Raw genomic sequence first — 25,466 nt, forward strand, 5'->3', positions numbered from 1 at the left:
GAAAGAGAAGGAATGAACAGAAATCAGAAATAAAGCATCCCTGCCTGAATAGGTGACTTTTTCTAGAGCTAGAGCCTTGTTGAGTCCAAGTCAGTATTCTCCAGCAATGCTGCATCATAAGAGATTTGAGGTTTATGATGCATGTTGATATATTGCTTATAGGTCCTCTTATTAGAGTCAAACTTGATAGACCGACAGGTTGAACTTCCAGCCTTTACCGACCTTTTGTTCTGTTTAGATATATGCTGTTTAAATGTCGATATCCATTCAATTCTAATATTAGACATCCTGATGTCAAGCCTTCCTGGACAACTCCCTAGGGGAGTGGAATCTCCAATTAGATATTACAAAGGGATTCCCCTTTGCACCGCTTACCCTCCTGCAAGCCTTGGCTGAGGCTTTTCCTGCACCATTCATTCGCCACCCAGGATGCGAAGTGCACAAGGAGGAGGAGCCCGACACTGCCAGGGCTTGCAGGAGCCAGTACAAGCCCTGCCCTAGTCCCTTTCTCCATGCAGAGAGGGGGCAGATGTGGATGACATCATGGGAGGAGGGGAGGGGCTTTGGGATGGAGCCTCATCCCCTTCATGTCATCTGGCCTATCAGCTTGGTCCAGGGGGTAATTAGCCTCCAGACCAAAAGTGTTTGCCCTCTATTGCTTTAAACTTTTAAACAATATGAAAATGCAATCAAAATCCTTGCCATTGGTTTAAAAAGCACCTGACCTGTGAGGTCACTGGCATCCCTCAGTGTTAACAAAGCTGAGTCTTATCAGCAATATATGTGTGTGTGAGAGAGAGAGTGGGCAGAGAGTTTCTACTTTTATAAAATAAAACATGATCATGAAACCTGATGGAACTTTCCTCCTGTTAAAATGAGATTCTTTTGTTTTCTGTGTAAGAACTGCACTATTAGGGTGACCAGATTTTGGAAACCAGAAAGGAGGACTACATGGTCGGCCCCCAAGGGAGCGTTCCTACCAACATGTCTGGCCCCAGGGGGCATGCCCAGCACCAAGGGTGTGTGCCCACCTGAACATAGCCTTGGTCACATATCTGATTTTACAGCACTCAGTAAGACAACCCTGTTCTACATAACATCTTAATGTTAAAATCACTGGAATAAAGAACAAGTGAGATGTTCAGTGTATCTGAAATTAACTTCACTTACTCCTACTTTTATAACTTTTGCTGTACTTTGAAGCTTTTGTTATACTCTGTGTGATACATTCTCCCTTTCCCTTTCAAATATCTTTTCTTCACTCTGCTACAAGCTGCTGCTGTTAACGGGGCATGCTGCCGGCTGGCTGGCTTTTTCATTTTTAAATTTCTCTTTTAAAAAAAAAAAAAAGTTGGGTCTGATTGTCACAAGTTTCTCTACTCTAACATCAGGGTGGGTGTTGTGGGTGGTGAACACTACTTTGCCCATTCACACTTCTCACTTATATACATTAGCTTCTCAAGGCTTGTGCATTGGCACCACTTTGCACATCCAGACTTTGAACTCCTGTCTTACTTCTAACTGCATAGTTTCAACTTGTAAAACACATTGAAAAGGAAAGAATATTTACAATATTTGTATTCCACCCTACATCCAAAAGATTTCGGAGTAGTGAACAACAGATAGAATAAAAACACTGTACTAAAAATTACTATTTTTAAAAGAATGAAAGTTCTGATAAAACCTATCCAGTTTCTGTTTGATTATTTTCCTTATTCTCTGTCCTCCTATATACTATACTAATCTGTTGCAAACAAACTTGAAAGCCTCATTATCACCTCATTCACTTGCCTGAGCAAGGGAGTTGGTCAGTTACCATGGTGCTCTGGCAGATGTTCATCCTTTCTGTGCTGAAAAAATTCAAGAGCTGTGGTCACTTGCGTTCCCCCTCTGCTACACTACTGTATAATGGTGATGCATTTCTAGTAGTATGTTATATCATTCTTTGCAGTTGGTGATTATCATCTATAAGAGACCACTATAAATAAGCTATCAAATCCATTTTTCCTATCCCTTAAGTATTTTCCAGCCAACATTGCAGGCTCAAAATACATGAGCCTTATGATAAGGAAAGTAAGTGGTCATTAGTAGAGTAAAATGAATATTTATGTCAAACTTGTGCTAAAGTGAGCTGTATAAATTATAGGAAAACCAAATCACATAATATTCTTCTAAAGGTTTTATATTACATTACTTAAATTGATGTTAGTAGGATGGATTAGAAGTTTGTATCAGCGTGAGTGAGTGAGTGTGCATGTATGTATAAAAAATTCCTTTGGTTGATCTTGTTTTGACTACTGAGGTTCTTGCTTAAATATATGACCCACTCCTTTAGCACATCAACAGACATTAAATTCCCTCCACTCAGAACATTTTACCTTCTACTTAATGGTTTTTAATGGTGCTTTCTTATTCAGAAAGAAGGTAATAAATTTGTATATGGTTGCTTTTGCTACTGCAGCAAATGCTTGAGTGCCCAATGACTTAAGAACATTCCTGAGAAGCAACTAATAGGAAAGATTAAGATGTCTTTGATCACCCTCTGTGTAAAGTGACAGGAAAATCTGTAATGTATTTTCCTGCTTCATGGTGTAACAAGTCTTAAAATATTTTTTGGAATCAGGTATTAAGGAAGGGGAATTGTAATTAGATAAATTCTTCATGTATTCCTTAACTTGACAGAATAAACTTGCAAAATCTTGTCATGATTGAACTCCATAATTTGAGGTGACTTGATGTATCATTTTTAAAATTTTGAGAATAGGAAAATGGGAAGCTGCCATAGGTCGTTACATCATTGGCCTATCTGACTGGCAGCAGTTCTCTGGGGTTTCAGATAGGAAACTTTCCCAGCTGTGCCTGGAGAGAGCAGGAATCGATCCCAAATAGAATAGGATATTTATCAAATCTCTGGTGGATCCCCTTTTATAGCTTGTGGCCTATAATAGGACCACATATCCTAAGGAATTCAAATCCATCATATTTGCTATAGAGATTGTTGGTATCCTATTTCTTAGTTTAGGAATATTCTAAATTTTGAATTCTGACTCCACAAAACTATCAATGTGAAACAACCTAGGGATATTTTCACTTTTATTTTCCTTTCTGAATTGCCTTGTCTACATTACTGATAAAAATGCCTCTTTTTATTTAAACCATGTAGACTAGTGTAATATTGCACTTCATATGCCTAGCTGGACTATCACATTGCTAGTTTTAGAATATTGGGTAATTCAATGGTTGGGAATTCTCAATTCAAAGAGAATGGGGCAGGGAGGTGGAATCCTACACTTGATCTAGGATATGAACTTCTAAGAGCTAATCTAAGGGCTTTCCTACTTTGGAAGCAGAAATCCTTAAGTGGGACTTGGTAGGAAATCAATATAATTCTGTGGTAAAGCCCAGAAAAGGAAAATTCATAGTCATAACTTGAAATATTCTGTATAAAAGAGTGTTGTCAAATTCCCTCAGGTGAGTATTTCATTACTCTTTCAGCACTATGAATACTAAAGCACAATTATTATTGCCAAAAAGATGCATGTAGCAATAATCTCTCATTTTCTTGAGATCATTGAATCAAGGATTTCCTCTATCGAATTTACACGTTTTTTTATGAGCCTAGCCTACTTTTTTCTATAGTCAGCTAAGAGTATGAGAGAAGAATAAAGGGAATGGTGGTTTGCTATGACTTGTGGATTAGAACATGACTAAGGGTAAGAACATATGCAAGGGTAAGAGTTTTTGTATAATTTGTCCTACGTAACTATAACCTATGAATTCTATTCCATTATCTACATCCCAGCAGATTGTAATCTGTGTATCATACAAAAACCTGTATTGAAGGGAACAGTTACTTTTTTTGCTGCTCCTTAACCACTTCTTTTTGTGCGTTGAAAAGTGTGTTCTCGTGAAATTGATCGCTATTAAGAAAGATCTACCAAGTAAGCCTATTTCCCCTACACACTTTTTACCTGCTGGTGGAAAACATTAGCCTAAATTAGCTTCATTGACCTAGCGTAGAACCTAAATAGCTATGATAGGATGTTATGGTAGAGGGGGAAAAAGCCCTTAGGTAGATGAAACTTCCTGGAAGATCATTAAACATAAGGCAGTATTAATTTCAACAGCTTAATACTAATCTTATAATTCACATGCTTACTGAATCTCTGATACATTACTGTGTTGGGCTCCACTATCAATATAGCAATGGTACATATCATGTTCTCTATTTCCAAGAAGGCTGAAAGAATCGTGCCAAACAGATGGTCAATGTGAAGATCTGCTTCATGCTTTTACTTATGATTCTACTAATTTGAAGGTGGGCAAAACAAATCGATAATAAAAGGGGATGTGTGTCTGGCAGTCTGTCTGTCCATCAGTGCCATAGTGCCGAGACCAGAAAACCTAGACATCTGAAATTTGGCATGCATCCTAAGGAGACCCTAGCGGTGTGCACATGGGGTGTGTGTGTTATTTTATAAATGCATGAATTGATTTTAATTAATTTTAATGTGTCTGTGGTTGAAGACTGCGGTAACATCTTTAGCCACCCCTAACACTCCGCCCTGCTGAGGGGCAGCCCTCCCTCCACTCTGAGGGAAATGAAATTGACAGGATGAAGCTATAGGGGTGCACCCTGGCAGGGGCCCTGCATACGGGTACAAGTGGGCATGGCTTTGTTTAGATGGGGTGGGCACAATGTATCAACTCTTTAACAGCTGAATCAAACTAAGGGCTATTCCAACCTGTGCAAAGCCAGGTCATTCGCAAGTATACAATGAAGCAAAGTTATCTGCCACTTTATAGTAATCTCTATAAAGGAGTCTACTGTTTTGTTGTAAAATTGCTTTATCCCTGATGCCATTTCCCAGCATTTGGAACACCCAACAGGCTCTCTTTAACTGGCCATTTACTTTCTAGGAATGAAGTATTGCCTCTTTTCCTGCTTAATTCTACTTTTTAAAACATTCTCTGCTTATCAATAAAAAAATTAGAGGCTTAATTGGAAATGTCAACAACAACACGGAGAAGTCAAAAGCGGAAACAAAACAGCAGCTGCACCAGTATATTGTTCCTGACACATTTTGAGATGTGTCTCTTTATCAAGGGAAACTCTTCAATTGCTTCTAAAACTTCCTAAAGAGCTATTCAGAGCTTGCTAGGAAGTTTTAGTAGCAAATTGATTTTTCATTGATAAAAGAGACACAACTTGAAACACATCAAAAGCAATATATTGGTGCAGCTGCCTTTTTTGTTTTGGTTGTTACTTCGAAATTTACAGAGGGTCTTGAGGAATTGCCAGCTGAAGAGAATTTCACCCACAGGAGTACAGAGCAAGCAACTTCCTCGCTCTTCCTGTCCAGCATTTATATTTTGTCTTTAGTCTCTGCTCCATCATGTAATACAACTCTTGCAGTTTTTTCATGTTAAGAAAAAGCTTCTATTTGTATTCAATGGGGAAAAAATCCCTAGAATACTTTTCCCCACTTACTCCTCTGCTTCCTTAAGTTACCCAAACAGATGGAAGGGGGCGGGGAAAGAAAGAAAAGAAAATGGAAAGGATTTAATCAGGTCACCCAAATGATGATACCAACTGAGACAATACCCAAAATAATCAACTATACTGCCCGATTCTCAGTAAGGTTGAAAGAAAAAAGTGCAGAACTGTTAAAACATCGTTTCCCCCCCCCTTCCATTTTAAGATGCCTTTCCTTGCATTCTAAAACCACATCCTACTAATGCTGTCCAGTGGGCTTTGGCTTGGGTTTTTCTTTTTCATGTGTATAGGCAGTTGTTACCAGATGGTTATTGCAAAATATGGTGTCATCTTATATCAGCCTAGCTGTCCTGTGACTGATGGGGATATTCATTCTATGAATATTCTAGTTGTCAAAGGTTTTGCATAGTTCTACATCAGTGATTTTCAAACTGTGATCTGGGAAAATGTGGATTTTCCTCAGAAGCCTATCAGGAAAGCTTCTCAATGAGAAAATAAGTAATGGTTGTCTAAAATGCACAGCCATGGGGCGGTGTTGTCTGTGCTCTAGAGTGAGTTCTGAATTCTGTGTACGCTCTACTATTTTTTTCATAATTCTCTGTAACATGCAGATATTCACCAACACTGTTCACGGGGAAAGTGTTCGCTGAAAGTCAAAGGTCTGAAAATCCCTGTTGTACACCTAGGAAGCTGCCTTAGACCAAGTCAGACCATTGGGCCCATGTAGCTTACTGGCAGCATCTCTTCAGAGTTTCAGGCAGGATTCCTTCCCAACCTGCCTGGAGATGCCAGGGACTTGAATCTTTTAGCATGCAAAGCATGTGCTTTGCTACTGAGTTGTGACCACTCCTGAAGATAATTTTCTCTGACTGGGAAGCAAACCTGGACCATGATAGTGAGAGCATTGAAATCTAACAGACTACCAAGGAAGTGTATCATGCAACAGATGGTACCATACAGGGATCATACAGATGGTAAGATACAAGAATTTACATATTCTTTATCATTTTGCCTAATAGGGTTAAAGTGCTGACTGAATGTCTTACTATGCTCTGGAATAGTTGCATTTCAGCGAGGTTTTTTTCTGACCTTGGAACATGGGTTGATGGGATGGAATGGAGAGAAAGAGAAGTATGTGAACTTCACAGGCACGCCTGGTGGGAACATGGGAGAGGGCCTTCTCGGTGGCTGCTCCGGCGCTCTGGAACTCTCTTCCCGAGGAAGCTAAGCTGGCTCCCTCCTTGATGGGCTTTCGGAAGCAGGTTAAAACTTTTTTGTTCAAGCAGGCCTTTGGAGAATAATCCAGTCCTCCATCTATGTTAATGTCTTATAATTTTGTTGTGTATTTTTTAAAATTGTTTATGGTTTTGTTTCCCTCCTCCCCCCCATGTATATTTTAAACTTTGTAAGGCCGCCTTGAGGCCCAGCATTGGGCAAAAGGCGGGATACAAATAAAAATAATAATAATAATAATAATAATAATAATAATAATAATAATAATGTATTATAATGACCAAAAGTGTGAGCTTTGAGTCCGGGAATTCCCAGTTCCAATATCGCTTTAGCCTGGAACTCATCACACCATTGTGCAGACATAATATTAACCAGACTATAGATCTTGTTGCCAGCTGTGAATCAGTGTTCTGAATTAGAGTTAGGAGGACACTAGCCTTCACTTTAATAAGGGCTAGCAGTGGCCTTATGTAATACAGAAACGGGGTTAAGCAGGATCCAAGAATGTGTGCATGGAAGTGGGGGAAGGGAGCATGGTCAACTCCTGATTCCTAAAAGCTCTGGTTAAATGTTACTACTACAGTAGGAACTTTGCGACCTTAAGCAAGCTTCTGAAATAATAAGTTTTAAAGGGTGCTTGTAAGAGGATAAAACACAATGATGTCTGAGAGAATCTGTGAAACATCTTGAACACTCTAAGATGCTATACAAATGCTTAACCAGTCACATTTTTCAAAAAGCTAGTGCTTGCCAATGGAAACGAGGACTTTTCAGGCATAAGATATAGTTCACCATCTAGTATCTTGGTTGTCTATCAATTTTCATATAGTGCAGGTTTTGGCATTTTATAGATCTTCTATGATTACTTGTTTACAAGAAAAGGCATGATAAAGCTGTATGATACTTAAATTCTTCTAAAAATGTATGTTCTTGAAATCAGTAAAACCTGCCATTTCCTTGTATGTGTGTTGATTAAAGTAAAGGATCTTCCACTGAGTCGTGCTCTATCTAGAGTTTCAGAGAAGGGGGGAGCTCTGGCTATTCACAGCTAGGTGCATTGTTAAAGATCATACTATCACTTTGACATTTAGAGGTAGGACTCAGTGTCTTTGTAAATTCTTCTTCGTATTACTGCTATGTCTCTGGGCTCCAACCGTTTCACAAACCATAATATTTTTTAGTGAGTGATTGATCTGTATTATGTGTCCCAGCCATCAGAGGAATCTTGAGATGTTGCTTGTATAAACTGTAATACAATCTGACACTGAGCATTTAGTTACAGGCTTTCATAGACCTATTGGCGATACACAATCCTCCTGGATTTGGGCATAAGGCTTATCTGATACCTTCCCCCAAAAAGCCCCTCATTTTCTCTGTTCCCCACTTAAATAACTCAACACATCTGGGTTAACACTGTAGGATCATTGTCCTTTCAGTTCTCCTGCAGCTCATATTGCTACAATATTTCCTTAAGTATCTGATTACTGAAAGGGCAAGACAATTTTTCTCTCCCCAAACGAGGCTGTTCTTAAATAAGCCTTACAAATTAATTCCTAGGCATCTGTGATTTTTAAAAAAGCATTACTTTTAATTGGTACCATTTGCAAAGGTGTGGGCATAAGCGTTTGTGTAAGAGACAAGGTGCAATCCTATGCATTCTTACTTAGAAGTAAACCTTATTTTGTTCATTTGGGTTTACTCACAGGCAAGGGTGCATAGGAAACATAGTAAGGTTGTGGGCGGTTTGCAAATGAAGCAATAATGATCACCAAGAATGTTAAGAGGTTTATACATGTTGCTTTGGGGGGCTTTATCGTTGGCCATAGTGTCTTTGGTTACAAGAATGATAAAAACCTGAAACTAAATCCTTTTAATTCAATAACAAATGGGCTAAATTTTAGGAAAGTGAGAGTGGGAATCGGATATAGCTCCATATACATAGGAAATTAATCATTGAAGAGCGTAAACCTGTGAGCAGGCAGGATAGCCTTAAGGTGTGCCTACTTGATATGCCTGCATTGAATATAATGCAGTAAATCCTGGAATACTGTTCCAGTTAAGGGATTTAATGCACAGAGCTCTGATTTCTTACAGTAGTTCCAGTGAGACTTTGGTTCGTTTTTACATTTTGGATCCAATTCAGCTTTTTGGGCTTTTTAACGTGAACATCTGAGAACCCTAAAGATAATAGTTTGCTAAATATAATATGAACAGTCCCATGTTGCTGAAAGTTTCAGTGCCTGTGTTACTGTTGACCCTCGGGGCAAGCACCTAAATACAATGACAGTGTGTTTCCAATGTATGAAAATGAATTCTAAAGATTAACTGATTATGGACTCTTAGCTTTTTTGAATTAGCATAAAAGTTGAATTTGTAACAATTCCCACAGAAGGATATTATAATGTGTACCTGGCAGCTTATTTAACTTCTACTTAAAATAAAAATAAAAATATTGCTTTGCTATTGTTTAAATTAACTTGAAATGTGGAAGGAAGTAGAAATATTATGCTTGAGGCTGTAGTTTAAAGATTCTTCTTTATTAATGTCTCCTTGTGCTCTTTCAGTTTAGAGCACTTTAGCAAATGTGTAATTAATCATCCTACTTTAAAATTGCTCTCTATCTTTCAGGTGGTAGAGATCATGTCAAGTGCCATTGGTGAATTAGTACAAGGGATATATTATGAAAATGCAAACTTAACAAAGGTAAGTCCATGGATCAAAATACTATATTCAGATATGTGCCTAATGGTGCAATCCTTTGCATGTTTAGACAGAAGAAAGTATATTTATTTATTTATTTATTTTTGCATTTATATCCTGCCTTTTTTCCTCCAAGGAACCTAAGGTGGCATACATAAACCTCCTCCTCCTCTCCATTTTATCCTCACAACAACAACCCTGTGGAGTTGTTGGGCTGAGAGTCTGTGACGGGCCCAAAGTAACCCAGTGAGCTTCCATGGCCGAGTGGTGACTGGAACCTGGATTTCCCGACTCCCAGTCCAACACTCTAGACACTATACTACACTGGTTGGGAATGCTGGAGTTGTAGCACTGTTTCTTGTCTGAACAGGCGTAGGATTGCACCCTAAATTATTTGCGTTCTCCCACTTAAAATAAAAAAGGGGTGGAATAGACTAAGCTAAAACAGAAGTTTCCTGTGAAGCTGGAGTTACTGGGCTTCACCATTTCTGGTAGTAGGTAGGAGAAATAGATGTTGAATGTGCTGCTGCTTAAAATATTTCTTTCATTTTTCACTGACATGTTTTGTATTTATAAATAATGTGGGAGAAAATTCAGACGTTCATTTCTCCCACTTATAGTATGAAACAGGATAACTGGAAATATCTGCATCATGTGGGGCTTAAGAACATACAGCACCATGTACATTGATGGTGCTATATAAATAAATAAATAAATAAATAAATAAATAAATAACAACAACAACAACAACAACAACAACAACAACATAAGAAGTGCCATACTGGATCAGACCAAGGATCCATCTAGTTCAGCGCTCAGATTGTATCATCTAGGTTCACTGATTTCTTACAGCAGCCACCTTCCAGACTATTCCTGGGTCAAATGTTGGTTTTGTTTTGTTTTTGCTTCCTCTAAAACACTATCAAGATTGAATAATAGCACATTGGGAAGGAACTGTAGGACTTGGAGATATAGGAAGGTGAGGGGTTGAAAGCATACTTGTAGATGAGGAGAGACAGAATAGTGAAGGCAGTCCTAAGGTAGAGGCTGGCTGCTTTGCTCACTGGGTGAGTGGTGATGGGAAAGAGAGGACAGCCATTTGGGTTGGGTTGGATTAGCTGGTAGTGCTTGTGGTGGTGACAACAGCAGTCCTCAGTTCTGCTGCCTGCTTGGAATTTGCTACACAAACATGAGACTACACTTCATAGTGGCCATGTTCAGACGACACACCAAACTCAGCTGGCTAAGCAGCAGAGTTTAGTGTGTTGTGTGCGATGCATTTTGCTAAACCCTGGTCACTTTGTAACCACAGTCAGACCATCTTCACTAACAGGGTTAGTGGCTGGAAGCCTGGCTTAAAGTGTTGTATGCAATTCCCTGGGGTTTATAGGCCAGCATTATAGAGCTAAGTGGCAAGAGCAGCCTTAATTGGCTAGGACGCTCTAGCCAGCAAGCTGGATCTTCTCTGCCAATTCCTGCCATGCTGCTACAGCCACATTGGCCACCATTTTGCAATCTCAAGGCCAATTCCCACGTGCTCCATGCACTTCTCAAGCTCATCTATGGACCCCTGTCTATTATTATTTATTTATTACTATTGCATATATATCCCGCCTTTTTTCCTCCAAGGAACCCAAGGCGGTGTACATAATTCTCCTCCTCCTCTCCATTTTATCCTCACTACAACAACCCTGTGAGGTGGGATGGGCTGAGAGTCTGTGACTGGCCCAAAGTCACCCAGTGGGTTTTCATAGCCAAGTAGGGACTAGAACCCAGATCTCCCGACTCACAGTCCGACACTTTAGCCACTACACCGCACTGGCTCCCCATTAATTGCTATGATCCCTCACATATCCAAGGGAAAAGCCTTCAGAATCCTCACTCACTCAGGGCCCGTAGGATTACTATTCCTACCCATCAGTCACTGATCAAAATGGCCGCTGGGGGAAGGGAAAGCAGGTGTCACGCACATAACTGCCGCCAAAGAATACAGCAATGAGCATCCTGGCCGGTGAGAGTTGTTACCAAACTCATAATGGAAGTAAATATTATTCCTTAGTTTATAAAGTGACAGTTTCACCAAATTGGTTCAGAAACGTAGTCATACTCCACTCCCAATGCAGAAAAAAAATGGTAGGTGATTGGCAGATGATTCTCCTCCTGGTTTTAATCTGATTTTATAATTTTAGAATGGTTTTATTCTTCGCTGCTGGTTTTATCTTTGTTTTATTCTGTGCCATTCTTCTTTTTGTTTTAATATGTGTACTGTATGGTTTTAATGTATTGTACACTGCCCAGAGAACTTTAGTTATTGGGTGTTTTAAAAATAAATAAGGGATGAGTATATTGGATATGACTCTTAAAACATCTGCTTTTCTCAAAGCTTTTAGGAAGAATGTGCCTCTTTAAACAAGACATTCCCTTCAAATGAATTTATCTTCATAGTACTAGACAAAGGCCTTTCAGACAAAGCTGTAGAGTTTCATGGTGTGTTTCAAAGATTGCATGGTAAGAGACAGATACAATAGAAGCGAAGACTGATCTAAACTGAAGTACATCCCTAAATAACATTTTAATAAGGGAAAGTTATACTATCTTTCCTTTTTATTCTTCTCTGTTTCGGTTTCCTCCCTTCTTTAGGTGTGTTTTGCAGTGACAAATCTCTCCCCCCCCCCCCCCACTTAAACATGGTTTTCTCTGGAATTTGAGTAAAATAAAATGTATTAAGGCGCTCCAGGGTGTGTTTTATGGGCCCATTTACTCTAACCCTTTTTCATCACAAACATCAAAGGCATGTATTAATAGACCAATAAAATATGTCCTGTCATGTTCAACAAGCAGTAAGACATCTGTTAAGTGAGACATCAATCACATGCAAGATGCTTGCAGGATAACTGTGTTGCTGTTGAAGACTCATAATTTTATTGGCTTCTTTCCTACACAGATGGGAAAATAAAGATTGTTGAATCATCTCACTTATAGCTGAAACAGTGAGTGATCCAAATTGCAATTTTTTAAGCCTCTGCATTGTTCAGACTTAGATTTAACTGAAGTTTGTAATGCCAAGTGCTATGTGTGACAGGGTGTAATGAACTGCAGTGTATCAGAATTAAAATGTACTGCTACACATGCAGAAGCTTTTTTTAATTTGAGAAACTTTAGTTTATATCACTTCATGCATTTCATTTTGAAGTACTCAGATAATTATTTTGTGCCCTTTTCTCTGTAGCCCATGTGGGGTGGGGGTGGAGGTGGGGTGTAAATAATAATAATATATTTGTACATGAGTTCCAGTGATTGCATATGAGTTCCAGTTATTGCATTTCATTGGGATAAATGAAACTAGTTGAGATGGAATAAAGAAGACGCATGAAATTGAAATATCTATGAGGAACAGGCTATGGTTTTTAAGATAGATACTCCAAGTGAGTTTAAGACATATGTAGGTTTGTTTTAATCGGGTTTAGCAACAGATATGCAATGCTGAACAAGGCAGAAGGGTTAGGTGGAATTTGCAAGAGAGTCAGGAGGGGAGTCAGTGGGGCCCACTTCCAGGTGCTAAAGTCTAGTTCCAGGATTTAGACCAAACAAGACCTAGTTGACTATGGCTTAAACATATATTTTATATTATATTTCAGGAAGATCTTTAATTTCCCATTATACTCACTGTCACCATTGTGCAACCTTCCTCAGTAGCCGGGAAGGTATGCCTAGTGAGTTTTTCCAAATTTAGGAGACGGTATATGTGTGCAGATTATCTCTTAAAATTTGAAATAGATTATGTGGTTTGATAACATTTGGGATACACTCTGAAATTTCATTGATCAGTAGTTTACAAGCAACAAATAGGCATCGGTAAACTCACAGAGGATTCCTCTAGCAATACAGTAAGATTCAGCTGTTCCATAAAGTAATACAGGGCCAGGACAATGTGGGGCATCTTTGCTAGTCCCAGACACTCCAACCTCCTCATCTGTATTTGGGACTGAAAGATCCCAGAAAGGTATGGGTGCATGGAGCGTAAATTGTAAGCAAGCACAATTTGTTACATTGCACAATATCATTATTGATCATGGGGCACGTCTGTTAAAGCATCAGCCTAAACTTCTAATATCCTGGCTTTATGGAGTTTGAACCAACATGTAATAACCTTAACTCTGGTCTTAAACCAGCACGTTTTTTTTGTTAATTGAATTATAACAAGGTCCTTGCAGAAAATGAGTAGGTTTTGCATAGGGCAGCATTGAATTCCTATACATACATACAAACACACGCACACCAAAAGCTCAATGTAGAGAAGTTCTTACCATTGCAGTTCCCAAATATTTTCCTAGGCTTTTCATTTTACAAAACTTTCTCCAAAAGAATTAAGATAACACTTATAACATGTACATTCTTTGTACTTTCTATGAAATTAAATTATTTTTGTATAATCACAACTATTTGTCATAGAAAAATCATGTTGTATTATGTTGTGGCCTGATCATAAGACTGCCTGTGCCACCAAACGATGCTTAGGATGCCTGTGCATCATTATTACGAACAATACCTTAATGCCAGCATTCTAGGCAGATCCACTGGCACAGATGTTTATGATTTGAACACCAGTATCAGAAATCAGTGTGTGCTTAAACTGAAAGACTTCTTTGGAAGGTACACACCTATCAATAAGGCTGCAATCCTATACACACTTCAACTAAATCCCATTGAACTCTTAAGGACTTTCTTTTAGCATAGGATTGCACTGTGAGACTGAAAGATGTTCCTATCAAGCCTGACTCGCTTGTTCAGATGGCCCAAATAAATCATAATATAGATACGAATGTAAACATTGAAACTGAATGTGTACCTCACTTGAAAACTTGGGGGCTCCCTTCAACCATCCCTGTCAGGTTCCTTTGTAGACTTTTGCTAATCATATGCTTCTTATCTCTGGGATAAGAAGCATAAGGAGTGGGATTTAGTGGGATTCAATTCAAATAATATTAAATCACATTTTTGAGCTGACTCTCATGTCAATTACCCATCAACCTTTTAGTATTCATAATTATTTTTCTAAATCCGGGACGTTTGGTCCTCATTCACCAGCTCTTCAACATTTCACCCAAAGAGCTCATTTTAAATGGAATTATTATTTCCAAACGATAGGACTTTTTGTTTCAGTGCCCTTTCTTATCTCTTGTTATAATGGAAATCCAGAAAATTTGCAAAACAAATATGACATTTAGAGTAAATATGTCAAATGAGACTTCACTGAAGTTTTAGTCTTCATTTTATAGTCACATGTATAGCAGTAAATATGTGGTTTCTCTTCCCCCCTTCCCCTTTCCTTCATGCAAGTAAATGGTGTATTTGAAAGCAATGAATTTTGATACAATGTTCAGCAAGTTGGTTTTGCAGAATTGTACTACTTTTCCCATCAGTCTCATATTATCTCTTCCCTTGCAACACAGCACTCCTTGGCAAAGCCACAAGGGAGAAAGATTAGAGCTGAATGGAGGGATTTTATTTCATTCGTTACCAATTTCATGACAGATAATACCTTGCTGGAAAATTATGGTGTCATGCAGATTTAGTTCTTACTTGTTTCTGAGTAATTTAATTGAAGTAGCTCACAGGGACAGGATTGTTTAGATGGCATGGGTCTTTTTCTACATTTACTTTTTGGGATGGGATTTTTTAAACTACCTTTTAACTACCTGAAGGCAGCGACAAAACATATCTTAGGCTTTAGAAATCTTGCAGCCATTTATTCTAGTTACAATGTTGGCTTCTTTAATCTCTTCAAATTGTCCAAGAGACATGGAAGATAGGTCACTTGGTACAAAGGGCTAGGGTGCTCTTTCAGATGTAGGTTTTGCAGCCAAATACCTGTGTTTAGAGGATTCAGGGTCATCTTGTTAACTATAATAACCAATTAAAATGTGGCATATTCAGCTTATAATTTGAGGAGATTTGGAAGAAATACCAAAAAAGTGTAGATTTGCAAAGGCTTATAGCAGTGAATATCAGTCCTGAATATCAATTTGCTTGGTCCAGAGGGTTCCAATGAAACTTATCTTTTTAAGCTATGAATATTTTTTAGCCTGTTACATTGGCTTGGATCCTACAAACCATGAGTGGGAGGAAGCTTATAGAAGGGGACCTTGCTTGAGTGGAGCTCCCCTTGTGCAAGATGCCTTCATTGGATTTTAAGCACCTCCCTTGCCCCACTGCAGTGCCCCACCCCAATGCGCCATCCAAGCCACAGTCCTCTACGGGAAGCTTGATGTAATATAAGAGTCATAGAATGGAGGATAAACAATTAAATGGGGAACATGAATCAGGCTACTTTCAAACATTTGCTTTTGTTAACTTGGCTTAAATACTTTGGATTCAATGCAGCTAAACCATTTGAACTCACAAGTAGCATCTCTTCCTTTTGTGCTACCTTCTTTGTTAACGGTTGCATTTTTCTCAGCATATAAAGATTTCACATGGAAATAAAGGTGAAATTGCACATTTCATCTTCATCTAATGAGGATGGCTTATAACTCAGCGGTAGAGCACAGGCTTAGCATGCAGAAGGTCCCAGGTTCAATCTTTGGTATCTCCAGCTTCAGAGTTGTGCTATTGGGGCTTTCAAGACCTCGGTATGAGATACTTTGAAGAGCTACAGCCATTGGAGGAGACAGTGCTGGTAGATGGACTCAGTGGGGCTGTTCACATGACATGACAGCCCACTGTGGGCTATTTAACCCATAGTGAGGCTGGTGTGTGTGCAGGGCAGGTATGGTCATATTTTGAATATGCAACCCATGTCGTGTGGACCCAGGGAGCATGGGTTATGCAAGGTTTAACAACTCTCACATAAGCCATGGTCTGTTAAACTATCCATGCATAGTCTATGCTCTCTGAGTTTTCATGAAACAACAACCCCAGAGCAGGGTTGTATATGAAATGCAGACCTAGCGCCCGCAGGCACTGCTGCTCATCATGGATTAAATAACGCCCGGCAAACCACAGTGTGTCATCTGAACCAGGTCATTATAAGGCAGCTTAATCCAGATACGTTGGACTACAAATGCCCTCATTCCCAGCCCGCATTGCTACTGATGGGAGTTGTAGTTTGACATATCTGGAGGATGCCAGGTTGGGGAAAGCTGGCTTAATAAATACACGTCTATGTCTTGTAACTTCAGCTACTGCTTCTCCTCTGCAAAGCAGCAACAGGAGGGAATCACTGCCCAATGCGCTTCCTGTAACTCTCTCTCTTTCCACAGCTGTTTTTCCTCCAGCTGAGGTTCTAGACTCATAGCTGCAAATCATTTGGTCTGAATTTTTGTTTTGTTGTTTGGTAAACTATTCATCTCTTCACATATATTTAGACTTGATCGTTCAAATAGGCAAAACTATAAAAATCACAGGAATCAACACTCCATTTGGTTGATGAGTTTAAAGGAGGTGTAAGTCTTAAAGGGGGGGGGGAAAGAAATTCAGTAAGTAATGGGGACCAGGAAGGAGTGGCATAGTGCAGAAGTTAAAATTTGTTGGTTTCTATAATTCCATCACCATGAACTAGAAGATGTCTGTGGAATTTACTCCTTCACCTGTCCCAAACAGAGGTGGCTGCAGTGGTTTGTTTACTCTTACCTTGATTTTTAATGTGTTCAACCTGTTTTTCCTGTGTTTCTAGGAAAATAATCTCACTGATGACATTGGAATATCAACTTGGAAAGAACAGGTTTTCCTGTCCCATGGTGCCTTGCTGGCAAAGAGCTGCCAAGCTGCAATGGAACTGGCAAAACATGACACAAGGATTCAGAATATGGCCTTTAAGTATGGCAAGCACATGTCTATGAGTCATAAGGTATGCCTTCTCCATCTTCCAGGCAATGCACAGTATTTAATGTGTGAAAGAGTTCATTTCTATATAATGTTACTTCTGTGAATTTAAACCCTTTAAAATTATATATAGGGATAATGGGTGCATGCTTATGTTGAATACTAAGGAACAGCTTTTCCTGCTAGGAAGCAATGATTAGCTGAAAACAAAAAAAACATACATAACAAATAAAACTGTCATGAGTTACACTGGCATAGGTACTGAACTGGACGAATGAATGCATGTCTCATTGATTTCAGCGGTATTAGGCATGCCTGAGTTACTTTGGATTACACCAGTAGTACATAATTTTGTCAATTTCATAACAAAGTAATATAGAAAAGAGTTAAGTCCCAAGGGTTCTGTCACAGTCTAGAATGACAAAGAATCAAAACCCAGATGGGGTTGTGCAGAAATTTTTAATGGTTGGATCTCCAGGGGCAGGGAACAAGCTGAAACCCCACTTGAATGGTGTCCCATTTGCACATGTTTACTTTCACCTTTATCAATGAAGGGTTGTCCTTCGCTCCTATGGGGAAAGTAAAGTGATGTATTCAAAGACATTTTTGTGCTGAGAGCAAAATCTGTCCTCCACCCCGACACTGTTTGTGAAGCATTGTTTGCGTGTGCACATGCACAATATACCTTCTCTCCAATGCACTTCTGAATATGCTTATTTTAAAAAAACTGCAATTTGCAGCTAGAGACTGCTGATATTAACTGGATTTGAACCTAATTAAGTACTGAGAAATGGCCTGCTAAGTCCTGAGTATTGCATGTTTGTTGAAGGCTTTTTGTATAACCAGCAGTAAATGAACTTGCTATAAAAAATTACTTTTGTTTTTATTTAAGAACGTGTTTTGATCCTCTGTCTTTCAGCTAAATGTCGACATTCAGCCTTTTGTTAATGAAAGTTCTAAAGATTCTGTGGCCTTCGGTTTAAATTCTGCTCCTGTAATCTTGCATCAAGAGTTCATTGGAAGAGAAGCCTGGATTAAACAGATTAAAGAGGTAGGTAAATACGCATCAATAAATATATATGGGTGGGTGGGTGTGTGCTTTGCTATAACATCACACTAAACTTATAACCTTGGCTTCAACTAGGCTTGTTTCAAACTAGCCATAGAGCATTAACCACAGTTTGTTGGTTCAGACTGTAATGGAATCGCTCTGTTGGACTCCGCGATTCCCCGGCCGGAGAAGGGGGGTCTGACTCAGCCAGCCCAGACTCACGCCCCTTCACTTCTGCTTGTTAACCCTTTGTAGTCTAGGTTCTCAAGGAAACAGCACCACACTCCAGAAATAGGGACCAAAACACTTTTATTCTTCACACAAACACACTCCCATAAGGGTCCACACGTTAAGGTAAACACATAAGAGGTTTGGGGGAAGAACACGGACAAAGGAATAACACACTCAGGGCAGTAGGGACTTAATACCTCCCCCTCCCCCTTGACACACTCTAACCAAATTGGATTCACACTCATTCCCCACTAGCCACCCCGCAGCTGTAACTCCGGCAAGGTCCCTTGCCCCTTGTACCCAAACCTATTCTAAAACAAAACAAAACACTTAACTCTGCGACTCAACCTCTTGTTGCTCACCCCGACTTGGCTTTACGCCATTCGAGCTAAACTCTTTCCCTCAGCAGCCGTGTGGTGCTTCAGCCATCCAGCCGGCTCAGCCTGGATGCTTCACTCACCACGCATGCACCAGACTCCTAACACCCATAAGAAAGAGACCAGACCCTTAGGTGCCTAGGCTTTTTATCTCTTTCTGGGACCCCCTTGTCACCAGACCCACCCTGACCAATAGAAACCCCACACCTCTCCCGAAGGGAGGGGTGAATGCTCCCAGACATTGCACAGCTGCAACTTGTTACTCTCCCCCCGGTACTAGCCCAGGGAGGCATTATCAGATGCCAGGCACTTCTCGCCCAGCGCGACCTTGGCATTTCACTTGCTACTCCCTTTTCAGACACAAAGAAACCCCTCTCCCTCTACCTGGGATGAAGCAAAAGATATTCTCTTAAAGGAAACATGGGCTCAGCCCATGACACAGACATACCAACAAACCACAGTTAAGCAAATGCCTCATGCCTGTACCAGAGAAGGATTTGTGAGTGCAGAAGCCCAAGGACTGCCTATGCTCATTCCTGTCCATAGTTTAGTGTGCTGTCCAAACACAACTATTCAGTGCTGCAAGTGAGCGCTACTTTTTCTATACGGTTTGGAACCACATTACTTGAAGACCACCTACATCCATTTCAGCCTGCCCAGACTTTAAGATCAGCAAGAGAGGCCCTTCTCATTTGCCCACCTGTGAGTGCAGTTAGCCTAGCATCCAAATGAGAGAAGGCCTTTTCCACGGTGGCCCCACGCCTATGGAATAAGTTGCCATCAGGGGTCCACCATGCCCCATCATTGCAGGCTTTTAAAAAAGGCCCTGAAAACATATTATTTTACTTTGGCCTTCCTCTGCTATGTTTTCTATTATTGCTGTTTTTTATTGCTATTTTTATTGTGTTTTTGCTGTGTGTGGGGGGGTGTATTTTTTATTATAAGTTTTATTATCATATGCCCCCTTTGGAGGATTTCTCCCCTAAAAGGCAGCCAAGAAATATTTTAAATAAATACATAAAATAGTAATTCATTATTTTTACCCAGCATATGGGTAATGAACTAACATTTATAAAAGGAAAATATTATCTTGCTTCTGCGTGTTCATAACTTAGCTACAATGGAAATAAAGTGTTGATACCAAGAAATGAAGATTACAATATTTCGCTTCTGTTTTTTTATTTAAAAAAATCTATGACACCTATGGTAAACTCCTGTCAAAATTCGGTGGTACTATGCTCCATGGTAATTTATTAAATATTTAATTAAATTTTATTTAAAATATGCAACCTTCTCTTCCACTAAAACAAATAAAATAACAGATTTACTTTTTCAACAACTAATTATTTCTAAGCACAGAGTAGAGAGAAGGCAGAGGGTAAAAACTGCTCATGCATATATGATTACAACTCAAAACACAGCTGTTTGGACTAATTTTAGGCCTCCCAACTTTGATATTTTCACTGATGTTGTTCTATCACTTCTCCTAATGCTATCTTGATGTTTATTGTAATGAAAGTATGTTTCTATATGCCAGTTGCTGGAGGACTCAAGTGGGAACGTGCTAGTCCCCACTTCCCACAGGCATCCAATGGACCATTGTGCAAACAGAATGCTGGACTAGATAGCCCTTTGGCCTGATCCAGCACTGCTCTTATGTCTTTAGGGCCGCAAAGCTTGTGCCTCAGCCTGGCTTTCCCTCATGTGATTCGAATTTCCTAAGGGAAATTAATGCCTGAATATGGCTGCAATGGTCATATTTAACCTGTCCACAACCTCGTAAGAGACACACCCCTTTGTCACAGAAACAGGAAAGAATTCCACTGCTATGATAGTTGATTGAACCAGTTCACTTGTGCACTGGGTGTGGTTTCCACTTCCTAAAAGAGACTGTTAGTAGAGCAGGTTTTATCAAGCTCCTGACAGGCCATGTGTGGCCCTCAGGCTTGTTCTAGCAGAAATATGTTTTCTGTTGTTTAGTTTAGTTGTAATTTACTCTCTCTTTTTATATTCTTGTGCAACTGCAGATTTTCAAAGCTATTGAATCTAGCAAGTGGAACAAATTTTTAACTTTTCTTCTTGTGCTTTTTAAGGCTCAAGTTAAAGGAAACCTACTAGACTATAAGAAGGTGAGTAAATATTTTAAAGTCTTCATTTCAGAATTCCCATAACGATTTCACTTTTATTTTTGACAAATGTTAAGTTTCTTCTAATCGGTCCAGTGTGCGCAAGTGTATACATGCTCTAGTTGGCCTGGCAATTTCTTATACATGATGGAACATGGGAGTAGGGCTCAGCATTTCAATTATTTTATTCATTACCCCAGGTTTCAACCAAATATTGCCTCGCAAAGCAGCTCACAACAATGAAGATGCAATACGTGCTGGTATATGTATACAATGCTGGTGTGGGAAAGGGTTGTCAACTGGGTCTGATTCCAAGCATGATGGATCCAGCATTCTGAGTGGAGAAGGAAGCATGCAATAAAGACACACTCACCAGAGCTTGGGATAAACTAGGGCCTCTTTATTTAAATAAGGGAACTTCACCCCTCCCTGGATCTGCATGTAAAAGTGCAGGAATCTATTAGATCCTTTCTTCAGACACCTAGCCTGCCATTATGGGCGAGCCACTCTCCAAAGCCAGGAGTCAGGTAAACCCGACTCCTCTCTCATGTGACACTTTAAAAATTCTGGGGAGATCAACCTGCATCACCCCTGCCTGGTGCTGCACAGCTCCGAATAGGTGAGGCAGGAAGGTCCTCAAAGGCAAACCATATCCTGACATGAGAGCCGCACAGCCCCCAAGGAGCAGGACCTCCAGATATGCCAGTCACCAAAAGGTGCCAGAGTGCTCACCATCCCTATTGTAATATCATGCAAATTCCTGCACACCCCGCCACAGGCGGGTGCCAAACCTCTGCTTCTGCACCCTACCCCCACCAGCCATGGGGAATTCCCACAGGCCCACATGAAGATCCTGAAAGAAAATGTCATTGCCTGTGTTGGACAGCTGAACCCATCTGCCTTATAAGGTTCCCCTCTGGTGAAAAAAGTTTAGATGATGGATCACTCATCGCTGCCAATCCTTGGATACATACAAATTTACCTATTGACTTTTTGTTATTGCCCTATTTAAGCTATGGGCTTCCCCACCCTCAGGCCTCCTGTGCTGATGGAGCAAGTTTGATCACACAGTACAAATAACTGGCCATCTAAATATCTTCCAGGTCTGCCCTAGCCTGTAAAGTTGGGGACTTCTTTTCCCAGAACCTCCAGGTGGGCACCACGCTTGCTTCCCATTGGTGCCAAACTGCTATGCGTGATGCAGCCTACTCAGTCGTTAGTAGAAAGGTATCCTGGGCTTGAGAATACTCCAGTGCCGGTTCACTTGCAAGGAAGAATCCACCTCCAGTACAGTTACCTGATGCAGGGACATTGGTATACTTGAGCTGAAACCTGAGCCATGTGTCATTGGTGGAAGGGGATTCTGGGCTTGATGAGCTAAAAGTCATAGATTACACTAAGTCGAGCATAATTCCCCACTAGTGTGGCATGCAAAGGGGTAAGAATAATCCCTTTGCTCTTTCAAACCACCTGTAGGTGGGCCAGAACCACTGAGCCATCTGGGCCTTCACCATTAGGTAAAGAAGAAATGCGCCTATTAAGGTCTCTTAGTATGAGGGCATGGAGCCTTCCTTCTCTCCCTCCTGTCCCCCTGCTCTGTTTGGGAGACATATTAGAAAGGGGGTTAAACCGAAACTAGTGCTTTGTGCACATCATTTCCACATTGATTAAAAATGACAGGTTAACATGAACTGTTATGTCCAGTTCAGCTGAATATAACTGGCGTGGGCACATCATACTATCCTTCCATCATGGAACTCAGAGTGTTTACTTAGGGTAAAGAAATGGGCCTGGTCCCAGGCAATATTATGTATTTATTATTAGGAGGCAGTCTAAAACTGAGTCAGACCAGTGGTCCACCCAGCCCTTCATTGTCAACACTGAATGCAGCAGCTCTCCAGGGATTCAGTCAGACTCCTTTCTTTATTCTTTACCCAGAGGAGCTAGGGATAGAACCTGTAACCTTCCGCATGCAAAGCACACACTCCATCCACTGAGCTACATTCTCCCTCTTGGCCCCTAGTTTACAAGGCCTAAAATGGCCCTCAAATGGACCACAGCCCTGTCCAGAGAAGGCCAGGACAGATGCAGAAAATAAGGTGGGGGGAAGGGGCAAAACACCAAAACCAGCAAGACACCTGAAGGGGAGGTACTTCCACCAACCTGGGTGGAGCAATGGGTTTGAATCCTATATGAACCCCAACCTTATTCCCCATCGTCTACTCTGCCCCACACTCTCCCCTAAGAATGATTGTGGGGTGAAAGCAAACCACCATAGGGGCACTGCTAGGCTGCACACATGGCTGGGGCCCCGCCCACGCTGGGCAAATAGGCCCAAACCACTGCGGGTGGCATGCAGGCCTCGCAAGTAGGCCCAGCAGTCCGGAGATGCCCTGGCCACGCCCAGGAAGGACTCTGGCCCACAACCCCGTTGCCAATGCAAGATCCCCTGCAGGAAGAGGCGCCGGCCACACGTGTTGTCTGCTAAGGAACCCCAGCACAGCTGCAGTTGAAGTTCCCTGCCAGCCCCTTTCCTTGAGAAGAGGGTCGTGGTGAAGAAGACTTCTAGTAGACTGGATGTTCCAGCCTGAATGCACATACAGTCAGGAGAATGCATTGCTTCAGGAAACCTGAGAAATGGAATTTCCAGTGCCTCATGTCTCAAACCATTGCACTGAGATGTATATATAGAAAACAATTTCCAGGCCTCCCAAGGCAATGGCTGCTTCACATGAGTGCCAGGGCCTTATAGACGAAGCTTCTGCTGCTGCCATCAACTCTTTTCACTGTTGCCGCTTCCTTCTTTCAAGAGTAAATTTGGGGAAGAACGGTAGAGATGGTTAGATGGAACTTAACTTAGATACAGTTGTGCTGGCACTTTAACTGCTGTTGCTCCACCATAACAGAAACCAGAAGGAAAGTGTTAACAGCAGGGGAGCGTAACTCTATACAGGTTACCACAGTAGAAATTACTTGAGGCTGGAGTAGATCCTGCAGTTCAGTTTCATTTTTGTATACAAATGATGTTAAGTTGACCCATGCAAAACCTATCACCAATCACAGTACAGAAATTTCAAATTAGCAAGTAAATTCCAGCTTGAATCCATTTCACCATCTGCCACCCAAAATGCAAACTGTATATTCCTTCTGCGGGTCCTCTTTGTCAACAAGTTCTTTGTATTCCATATTATGCTTTTTCAGCAGCCAGTCTTCATTATTTCAAAATGTCCATTTTAGATGCTACTATTAGAAGCCATTTACTCACAAGCAGTTAATCAGTCTGTTAATCCTACAGCCTTATATTCTAGAGAGTGGCGACCACATGCAGACACATTATTGATTGATTGATGATGATGATGTTTGATGGCCTGTTCCACAGAGGAAAACATGCCCCCTCTAGTACTCCATGACTAAAGAAGCAATGAAAAGTGAGCATTGAGGTTAGATGCATAAGAATTAGAATCAGTGCTCAAAATTGCTTCTTTGAGGAGGTGTATGCCCAGCAGCTTTTATACTGCATGGAATGCTTCTAGGCATTTTAGAGTCCTAATTCTAGAAATCTTTTTAGCTGTTCTTGTATATCTTTATCTATTTCTGCGCTATTTGTTGTTTTATATTGTATTTTATTCTGTTAAATATTTGTAGTGAATTTTATATTTTAACTGTTTGTATTGCATTTTTGTCTTTTATTTTTTTGTAATCTGCCCAGAGAACATTCATTATTGGAATATTTGTGTAGACATAATATGTTATCCTGATCAGAGAACAGGGGAAAGAACAAGCTAGATATGGTCATCTATAAGGAAATGGCAGGGATTCTTGCAATGCCATGTTATGATATAAACAAATGCAGCAATAGTGGATGGGATGGGATTCAAAAAGCATCATGAACTGGAAAAGTTCTACTCCATGGGACAGGAATGGACAGACTTCAAGCTTGCAGGATCAGCTTTGTTTTGTATTTTATTTATTTATTTATTTATTACATTTTTATACCGCCCAATAGCCGACGCTCTCAAGGCGGTTGTACTTGAACCCCAAGATCCACCAACTAGAGTCAGCTGCAAAATAGTGGGAGAAGGGTCACTTAGAATTAAGGAACAGAGTGCATTTTTGTTTTCTGTACCAGAACTGAGTTCACAGTTCTTCAACGTGCAGAAATCCACTCCTGGTTTTCTTCATTTTAGTAGCCTAATTTAGGGTGGGAGGGGAATTCCCCCCCCACACACACACACACATTTGTTAATCATTTAGGAGTCCCTGCTGACACCTTGTTGATTTGGACAAAACCTTGCTTATCTACCACAAATCATACCAGACATCTACCAGTAGATCCTAATCTAACTTCTACCTACTTCTGCCAGAGGAGATGCTGCATTGCATGATTATGTGAAATTTGCTTCAAGTGTTAATTAGCAGAATCCAAA

General features: G+C 40.4%; 1 protein-coding gene across 1 annotated transcript in view; it reads left to right on the forward strand.

Moving 5' to 3' along the window:
- PDSS2 (decaprenyl diphosphate synthase subunit 2) overlaps positions 1-25,466 on the forward strand; it is an 88,415-nt gene that overhangs the window by 53,858 nt on the left and 9,091 nt on the right. The window contains exons 4-7 of the mRNA XM_063124825.1: positions 9,359-9,433; positions 17,106-17,279; positions 18,174-18,305; positions 21,007-21,042. Coding sequence (XP_062980895.1) covers positions 9,359-9,433; positions 17,106-17,279; positions 18,174-18,305; positions 21,007-21,042 — 417 coding nt within the window. The remainder of the gene's footprint in view (positions 1-9,358; positions 9,434-17,105; positions 17,280-18,173; positions 18,306-21,006; positions 21,043-25,466) is intronic.

Source organism: Elgaria multicarinata, chromosome 4 (assembly GCF_023053635.1).
Source record: "Elgaria multicarinata webbii isolate HBS135686 ecotype San Diego chromosome 4, rElgMul1.1.pri, whole genome shotgun sequence".
Taxonomy (NCBI): domain Eukaryota; kingdom Metazoa; phylum Chordata; class Lepidosauria; order Squamata; family Anguidae; genus Elgaria; species Elgaria multicarinata.